Source organism: Saccostrea echinata, unplaced genomic scaffold (assembly GCF_033153115.1).
Source record: "Saccostrea echinata isolate AGI-Se365-2 ecotype Australia unplaced genomic scaffold, CSIRO_AGI_Sech_v1 ptg000009l, whole genome shotgun sequence".
Lineage (NCBI taxonomy): Eukaryota > Metazoa > Mollusca > Bivalvia > Ostreida > Ostreidae > Saccostrea > Saccostrea echinata.
In genome coordinates this window covers 6,158,267-6,168,232 of record NW_026889758.1, presented here as the reverse complement: position 1 = coordinate 6,168,232, position 9,966 = coordinate 6,158,267, and the positions used below count along the sequence as shown (strand labels likewise).

Here is a 9,966-nt window from a genome sequence, read left to right as displayed (position 1 = left end):
TGTACTGACAAATGTTTTTAATTAGAGAAATGGTAATTCATAACAAAGTCTGCAAGCCGTCGGCTTTCAGTTTAGGTATTGGACATACAAATCTTCATTCGCTGTGTATTATGTGTAGTGCATGTCCTCAAACACCCAGAGAGCAGCATTTGGTTCATAGAGATACATCCTAATTTGCAATCCTCAAAAGTTTCCCGTGCTTCAGCCTGACAAAGTGTCACGGGGTCACCAATACTTATTCTGATGACAAGAAATAAAGCACACCATGTCGTCAATGATACTTGGTAAGAAACTATTCTGTAAGAGAAAAATAAGTTTTCTTAATAAATTATAGGTCGCCCGCGTAGCGCAGTGGTAAGAGCGTCTGCTCTAGAGTCACGGAGTAGGGAGTTGATCATTACGTCGCGGGTTCGAATCCCACTGTGGGATGGATGAGACCGTATAAACCTTCGGATGAGACCGTATAAACTGAGGTCCCGTCCCGCAGTAGGTGCTGGCACGAAAAAGATCCCTCACTGCTCAATGGCCCTGAGTGTCGAGCATATATGTCAAAATTTGCAGCTCTCCACCGGCAAGTGGTGGCGTCTCCATATGAGTGAAAATTCTCGAGAGGGACGTTAAACAACAAACAAACAATTAATAAAGTATGGAGAAGTCAGTTGGTTTGTTATTTAACGTCCCTTGGAGAAATTTTCACTGATATTGAAACCCCACCACTTGCTAACGGAGAGCTGCAAATTTAGACCTGTATTCAGCAATTTATGGCCTATGAGCAGTGAGGGATATTTTTTGTGCCAGCACCTACTGCAACACTGGACCTCGGTTAACTTATCCGGAGGACCGGTGTCCACGTCGCACAGTGGTTAAAATCCTTAAGCCCAACTCTAAAGCAATCGCTCTAAAAACTGTTCCACGCAGATGTATAGATATAACCTATTTTTAAAAAGCTATTTTCTTTTCTTACTATATTGAATTGGTCCGATTATCGTATAATAACTGAGATATATTATGTTTATTACAACATAGAAAGGGGCTATCTTTTTGTAAATGTATTGTTTGGCAGAACAAAAATATGGACCCCACATGGTTTTCTTTTGTTATATAATACACAACTAAAGTTACTTTATCATCTCTTGTTCAATTCACATTAAGATCACTCACATAATGTACTAGAAGTGCCTATCCATACCTTTTTTCCACAAAAGGAATGATTTTATTTTCTTCAAAAGACTGCGTGACAGTCTTAAGAAAATAATTTATGCCTGTCATAAACACAACTAACTAGGCTACTTATATAAATGAAATGACGTAATTAGTTTTTATGAAGAATAAATTCAAATTTCAAAACGAAAGTTTAAGATATTATAACTGGTAATTAGCTGTCATTTGGAAAACAATTTTTTTTCATGTGCACAGTTTTTCCTTTATGAGACAGCTCAACATTTACTCTAAAACTTGTGTAAAATAACCCATACGAACAATCTGCATAGAGATTTTTTTCTCGAAAAAGTTAGATAATAATACCGTATAAATAGAATTTTTTAGCGAGACGCAAATTTCGCTATTTGTCCTTAAAAATCAGTATTTTTAAAATGTTAGCGAGAAGTAATTTTTGCGATGTTATGGTACATAGACAGATAATGGTTACTCTAAATAAATAAATTATTAGCGATATCTAAATTTAGCGATCTCAACACCCTCGCTAAAAATGCCAGAATTGAATCCTCGCTAAAATTTCTGCTTCTAAGGTATTTTAACATGAACTTACTTCATAATTAGTTTTCCAAAATCGGCTGGTCAAATCCTACAGAATGAAATGCAACTCGTTAACTTCGTATCTCAATGATACACGATAGTTCTCCGCTATTGATATTTCTATCGGACCAGTGACATAAATTGACCAATTATTTGTACTTGATGTTTATATCGTATATTTAATATAGGGTTATTTGGAGAGGCAGCTGTGGAGCTTAACACGAAATGTCATCACTATAATGAAATTCTTGATATTGGTATTAACATTTATTTATCAAGCTAATAAAAACAAACATCTCAAGTGTAAACCAAAATAACATTGCTCCATCGTCAGGCCCGTAGCAACGGTTTCAAAAGGGGGCGCCAATCAAAAAATAAATAAATAAATAAAACTAAACTGTCCAAAAGGGGAGGGGCAATTTCCCAAATAAATTTGACAAGCAAATAATCAAAAACAAAAACAAATCCTGGAATTTTTCAGTGCTCGACCTCACAGCAACAAAAAGTGAGGGGGGGGGGGGTAACCAGTGTCCCCCCTGCCCCCCACCCCCGCAATCTCCGGGCTGATCTAAACTAACTGGAATGGGGTCATTCATCAAATACATTGTGCATTAAAATACAAATGTATATAATTTGTCATTGTTGACATTCATTGTTGAATCCCTTCACTTGAATAAATTATGAATACCAAAGACATATCTTGATCAAAATTAAACTTTTGATTTCAAAGTTTTATCTTTTTGTCCCCCGTTTTGGCGAAAGTGAGGTTGCAGTAAATCTCATTCGTCTGTCAGTCTGTCATACAATCTTTAACCTTGGTCATAACTTTTGAATGAAAAGAGATAGGGCTTTCATATTTCACAGGCACATTACCTGTTACAAGTCCTTTCCAAATATACTCAGATTTAAATCCCGTGACCCTGACCTTTAAGTTTGACCTACTTTTATCATTACTTTAAATTGGTCGTAAAATTAAAAAGAGAAAAGATAGGGCTTTCATATTACACATATACATTACCTGTGACAAGACCTTTCCAAATGCACTATGGTTTTTGATCCTTTGACCTTGAAGTTTAACTTACATTTCAAAAAATTTATCTAAGCTAATAATTTTTTATTTAAAAAGATATAGCTTTTATATTTAATATTTGCATTACTTGTGACAAGACGTTTCCGAGCATGCTATGATTTTTGACCCCATGACCTTGTCCTTCATGTTTGACCTAATTTTAAAAATTTTAACATTGGTGATTATTTTCGAATGAATATGATAGGGCGTTCATATTGGCAATTGCATTGCCTGTTGCAAAATGTTTCCGAATGTGCTATGATATTTGACCCCGTGACTTAGACCTTAAGTTTGAATTAATTTTCAAACATTTTATTAGCTTTGCTAACTTTTGAAGAAGCGAAGATAGGGCATTCATATTTGACACGTAAATTACCTGTAACAAGAATTTCCAAGTGTCCTATGATTTTTAACCCCATGACCTTGCCCTTGAAGTTTGGCATTTTAAAAACAATTAACATTGCTGATAACTTTTGATTGAGATGTAGATATGGCATTTACATTTGATATATGCGTTACCTTTTTCAAGATTTTTCTGATTGTATACTCTGGTCTTTTACCTCGTGACCCTGACCTTAAAGTTTAACTCACCGTCCTTTTTTCAAATTAATTTTACATTAAATTTTGTATTAACTTTTGAATGGGAGAAGATAAGGCTTTCATATTTCTACATGTACATTACCTATGACAACACCTATCAGAAAAGTATATCATTTTTGACATCATGACCTTGACCTAGAAGTTTGACAAACTTATAAAAATTTAACCTTTACCATAACCTTTATGCTCCATAAGAGACAGGGCTTTCATATCTTTTTCACATGTGCATTACTTATGACAAGACCTTTCGGATGGTATTATGAAATTTGACTTTATAACCTTGATCTTGACGTTAGATGTAGTTTTGAGTAGCTATAATCTTTGCCATAACTGTTATCAATTCAATAATTTAATTCTTTTCTTTATGAATACAAGACGGACAAACAAGACAGTTACAATATGCCATAAATTATGGCATCCCATCCACTAAGACACCGAAAGCGGGGGACTACAATGAAATAAGAAGATAACGAACAGTATTCAATCTCGAAAGTCCAATGAAACGATACAAATTTGGACAACTCTTTGAATTTGCTTAACATTTGGCCTAAAATTAAGGTCGAGTTTATAAAATTTTTTTGTTATTATTTTCTATTCCTTCAGACACACTGTCAATATTTGGACTATCATTAGGGCTATGTGTATTGAATTGCTTATATTCTCTTTCTTCGGACACACTATGTTGACGAGGAAATTCAAAGAATTGTTCCCCTCTCTTGCTGTCTTAAAGGTTGGATTACAATGATTTAACTGCCTTGTCTGTTCTGACTTGTCTCTCCATTAGAAAAACAGTGTCTTATATTTTGTGAGCAATATGTTCCGATGCTAAAATGTTACAGCCAAGCTGTAAGTTCTTGAAAGTCAAACTAGTCTAGGTCATTTTACATTACGAAATGATTTGTCACCCGTAATTCACATAATACTGAAAAATATGAAAGCTCCATATATTTAGATGCAAAAGCTACAGAAAAAGATAAATGTTTTTAAAAGTAGGTCAAACTTGAGGGTCAAGGTCATAAGGTCAAAATTGATAGAACTCTATTTGAGGTTAACAGTGTTTAATTTTTTTAAAAGTACGTTTGACTTCAAGGTTATGAGGTCAAAGAAACATTAAACATTCAGAAAAGTCATGTCATGGGTACTGCAAAAGAAAAAAAAATAAAGTCCTATTTTCTCTAATTCAAAAGTTATGACCAATGAAAAGATATTTAAAAAGTAAATTAATTTCAAGGCCAAGGTCACATATAATCGTTCATTTGGAAAGGTCTTCTCACAGGTAATGCACATGTGAAATATGAAAACCCTATATTTTATTAATTAAAAATATGACCAAGGTTAAAGATTTTGTGACAATGTTGGTTAGATTGATAACAATGGGAAAATGCTCAATATTCCTTTTTGTTTAAATTGGAAAATGATACTTTTTGTGATTCAACTGGCTTGTGTAAATGTAAAAACTATATTTTTCAACGTGTTAACGATTAAATAAGCAGAACTATCTTTTGTCAAGATTTGTCATTTTTTTTTTAATTATAAAATATTAAGGGCTTTTTCAAGAATAATTCAAAGCAATTAATAAAACCCCGTTAACTGAGAAGTTTCCATTTATATTTAGTTATTTAAAAATGGAATGTATGTTTTGGGGAGATTTGAGCTTCCTTAGACAATGCTTTTTCAATGCAGTCAAAAAATAGTTTTTCAATAAGTTTTTTAGAGAGCTTTTAGTAAGGGGCGTAATGAGAGGCAATGAAGAATTATTCTGATTAATGTTTTCGGCTTACTTTCACTTTTTATTTTCCTTGTACTACTCATTGGACTATCAAAAGTATAAGAAATACTCAAAAGTAATGGGTGACTGGCTAGAAAAAAACATGCTATACAAATGTTATACAAATCATTATTGAAATGCCATAAGCTATTATGACATAACAATGCTTAAATTCTCAGTCAAAGAATTGTCTTAAGATATTCATTTCCTTTGTTTAATTTTGTCTACACAAAGAAGCTTAACTAATTATCCATCTGCAGGTTAGTGTTACCCTGTTACCCAGTGATATTTAAAGAACAGGTGCTTTTTCATCATATTCCTTTCTGTTATTTATTCATTGTATATATTGCATTAATTTTATCAATTCAAACATTAGTATATGTTTTACAGTATATGAATTACCATCAAGTTCTAAAACTTGTTGCGACGCGGAAACCTAAATAGTATTCAATGAAAAGCTTTCAAATTTTATACAGAAATACTCTAAAAATATTAGACCAAGACACGCTACAAAGATTTTGAATTCATGTAACTTTGTTTATGTATGTGTCTTAGTGGGTGTCTTAATGTACGAGGATCGTTCAATAATTAATCCAAAATGCGATCTAAAAATAAGAAAAGCTCAAAAGCAGTTTCTTTATATTTTCAGTCCTTCAAGGTATTCCCTGTTAACCTTTACACGTCTAAAGTCTTTGTATCCATGATCAGTACACATCAGCATACTGTTTTAGGGGGTGCTCAAAAGATGAAATATATGGAGATAACGAACAGTATTCAAGCTCAAAAGTCCATTATACAATACAAAATAGGAGCAGAGCAAACACGGACCTCCAAACATCAGAGGTGGGATCAGGTGCCATGGAGGAGTGAGCATCCCCTGCCGACCGGTCACACCCGCCGTGTGCTCCTTGTCATGATCGGGAAATAACGGAAAAATCCGTCGACAATTCAGTTTGTAAATAATAGTCTAACAATTAGTATGAAAAACGTCAGTCAGCATTTGACTCAATGATAAATTGTATTTGCTGACAAGGTCATTGTATCGACCATAGAACTTACGAAATGATGACTTTAAACGAGACAGCTGATATTCTTGTTTCATCAACTTATTTGTCAATAATTTAACTCGTTTTAGAAATTGTACATACGTAGAGCATGCTCTTGCGTATCGAATCAACTGAGAGATATATACCCCGTATGCAGGTGATGAAGGTATATTGCTGCATAAGTAAGGGAGGTTGAAAAGTTAAAGTCATCACGTTTATCATAAAGCTTGGTTGTTAGATTACCATTAACGTCTTTTTCTGGTAAAATATCCAAATATGAAACAGATGTGTCAGACTCTGTGGTATCTTTTATCTCAAGTTCACCAGGATATATCGTATCGACATAAGAATGAAAATAGCCATTGTTGATTGACAATACGTCGTCGATATATCTAAATGTCGAGTTGAACGCCACAGCAAGTGTTTTCTTCTTTTCACGTACAAGATTTTGGACAAATTCTGCTTCATATGAATACAAAAAAAGGTCTGCTAATAACGGGGCGCAATTGGTACCCATAGAAATTCCAATAGATTGTTGGAAGACCTGGTCCCCAAAAACCACATAGATATTGTCAATATCTGATGAAAGACTGATCAAATACTGATGAATTATGCACTCTCCAAGACGTGCCTACAATTTTAAATTCTTCCTTTTATTTTTTTTTTTTTTTATTTTATTATATTTTTTTTTAGTTTTTAATATAAAAATATCTCATATAGCGAATACGATGAGTGGCTAGGTTCGGTCCTTTCTTCAAAATTCGCTTTTCATTCTATGCATATTTGCAGCAGCGTTGTCAGACACAAGAAAACTAACTCGGGGACCGTTGTTTGGACCTCCCTTACAGAAAAGCTGCTGAAGTTTTTTTCAATGCAATTTTACCATAAAAACTACCATTGATGGTCCTTTGTTTCGTGTAATATCAGCTCTATCGACTAAAGAGAATACCTGTAAAAGACATATTTGGAACTCTGGTTTCTTTTTGCAATAATAAGACGTAACTTTCTCTCTGATTCCACCTTTTATTAATGTTCTTTCTTTTATGCAATTAGAAGCGCACCATTGTTTTGTCACCCAAAATAATCATACCTTCTTTTTTGTAATAATGTTCATTTTTTAATAGTAATCTGTAAGGAAATATTACAACAATCTGATATAGAAATATTTTTAGATTCTTATTTCCATTGTCTGAACTCTAAAGACTGCGATGTTGAAATTTTTAGTATCTTGCCAACGTCTTTCAAAGTAAATCTTGCATCTACAGATACATGTGTCATGTTGTTCACAGCATCGACATTTTAAGTGTCCCAAGGATTTTGATCAACCAGTTCAACTGCAATCTTAAAACACTCCTTTTTTATTTGGGATTTCTTAATACGTCTGAAACTGTACAATGTAAAAAGCTTGTCTCTCCAGATATCAAAACCCACACCTTTTATATTAGTTTTTCATCGATTTTTGTAATGAGCGCAGTTTTTACATACACCCCATTTTCATCTTCGTAGCAGAGACCATTTTTAAACAGTTTTCAGCTCAGAGTAGTGACCAAGCTTACTTTAAAAGTGAATTTCTTTGCGAAGACTATAGGAAAAGGCATGCAGTTTAAGGAGATTATGAGTTCCTAAATGTACTTCTTAACTGTGAAAAAATAAAATTAAATGCTTCTCCATTTATTATTATTATAAACCGTAGGTTGCATTACTTTTTGAACGACCCTCGTATTAATATCTATGAGACGTTGTGTTGTAATGCGATAACTCAATAAGCTTTCAAATTTATGTAAAGAAGTACAGTACTTTACTACAAAAGCGAGGCACCTATAGATTTTGGGGTCATGTCACTTTGTCTTCGTGTAATTTCCTGAATGTATATCCATCATAACAGAATAACGGTGATGAAAAATCTTTTTAAACAATGCAAATGTGCGAATAGGAAATTTAAGAGGTGGAATCAGGTGTCTAGGACGAGTAAGCATCCCCTGTTGGTCGGACACACACGCCGCGAGCTCTTTACATTGATAAGGTGAATAATCCGTAGTCAAATTAGTGTAGAAATTAGTGTAGAATTAATGGCCTAATAATTAAAATGAAGCAGGTCGCTCAAAATATAACCCACTGATTTTTTTGTACATGTATTTGTATACAATGTCATTGTAAAGACTATAGAATTTTCGAAATGCTGACTTTAAACAAGGTTATTGAAATCCCTGTAACATCAACGTATTTCTAAAGTAAGCTTAAAACTATGTTCGCTTCCTTACATCTATGGAAAGGATTTGTACATTATAAAAGCTTACATAAAATACAAAACAATTGTTGTTTCATTTCTCATTTATTTACAAAAAAGGAGGATCTAACAGAAGTGGCACAAATTCCAACAGGAAGCTTAATAATAATTCTGGAATTTAAAAAAATCACATTTTAGACTCATTTAAAGAGAAAATTCAAAGAAGCTATAGGCTTATTATCTGTTATCTTTTCAGTTAGAATGTGCAATATTTGGAGGAAAATAATAAATTTCACTTAATTGTACTTATAGATTTAAAAAATCAAATAGAAAGGAATCTCGAACAAAAGCACAACAAAAGACTTACTTTGCTGTATCCGTAACCGCCATGTCCGTAACCGCCATGTCCGTAACCGCCATAGTGTCCACCGTATCCGTAACCACGACCAAATCCTCGGAGTCCTCCGAATCCGAATCCTCGTCTTCCACCAAAGAAGCGACGTCCACCGAAGAGACCCAGGTTACCCCCGTATCCGTAACCAGAGTAACCACTTAGTGCTCCGTATCCACCGTATCCACCGTATCCGTAGCCACCGTAGCCGTAGCCACCTCGACGGCCGTATCCACTGTAACCATAGTCAGCAAATGCTAAGGCCAAGACGGCAAATAGGCAGAGTAACTTGTACATTCTAGAAATAAAAAATGATGTTACAATCCCTTTTGATTCCCATAACTAAAACAATTCATCAACTTTTTCATCTTGAAATTGAAAATAATTACATATAAATTAATCTGTTAGTCTAAATATTTTTCGAAAATAATATGCAAGTCGCAATGGATAAGTAGAGAAATTAAAATCAAAAGAAGAAAAATATTTTGAAAATGCTAAAGTCTTAAATATTTTCTTTGTTATACAAAAAATTTTTTGAAGATTCTTAGTTTCATAAATTTCCTAAAATTTACTTTAACTTACTTTTGAGGAGGCTTAGATGTCTGGCAGGAAACCAAGTGACGAGATCTACAAGTGAACCTCTATTTATACCCAATCCCATTTTTTAAAATACTGCTCTGAATATGAATTAACACTCAATCATTAATGACATCATTGCGGAATCATGGTTCCTTTTGTTCATAAATTTATTCACAAAAAGATCAATTGGATAAATGGGAGGGAAAGGGGGCATTTATCTAAAATACCAGTTTTTTTTTTTTTTTTTGGTTTATTATTGAATGACAATTCATAACCGACTATCACCATAATTAGCATTCAGTGTATCTTTAGAATGAACTATGCATTTCTTGATTTATTTGTGGTTAACAGGCAAGGAAATCTTTATATTCATTATTTGCATTTCATAATCTGATAATGTAAAATAAGGTAACTAATCCCTCTCTCTCTCTCTCTCTCTCTCTCTCTCTCAGGAGTACACGATATAGTAGTTTACAAGGACGCTCTAGGTGTTGGCCTTGTTAAAATATTCCACTTTGTATTTTGACTGAA

General features: G+C 33.6%; 1 protein-coding gene and 1 long non-coding RNA gene across 2 annotated transcripts; both read right to left on the bottom strand.

Annotated features, from left to right (window-relative positions):
• On the bottom strand, positions 1–1,853 carry LOC133183214 (uncharacterized). The gene is made up of 2 exons (XR_009720608.1): positions 1,769–1,853; positions 1–297 (listed from the first exon to the last, which is right to left on the bottom strand). It is a non-coding gene; the product is annotated as an uncharacterized LOC133183214 (long non-coding RNA).
• Positions 1,854–8,551: 6,698 nt separating this feature from the next.
• LOC133183213 (keratin-associated protein 19-2-like) lies at positions 8,552–9,474 on the bottom strand. Its single transcript, XM_061318162.1, has 3 exons — positions 9,439–9,474; positions 8,833–9,154; positions 8,552–8,636 (listed from the first exon to the last, which is right to left on the bottom strand). The coding sequence occupies exons 2-3, from the start codon at positions 9,151–9,153 to the stop codon at positions 8,625–8,627; spliced, it is 333 nt and encodes a 110-aa protein (XP_061174146.1). The 5' UTR covers position 9,154; positions 9,439–9,474; the 3' UTR covers positions 8,552–8,624.
• Between the last annotated feature and the right edge of the window lie 492 nt (positions 9,475–9,966).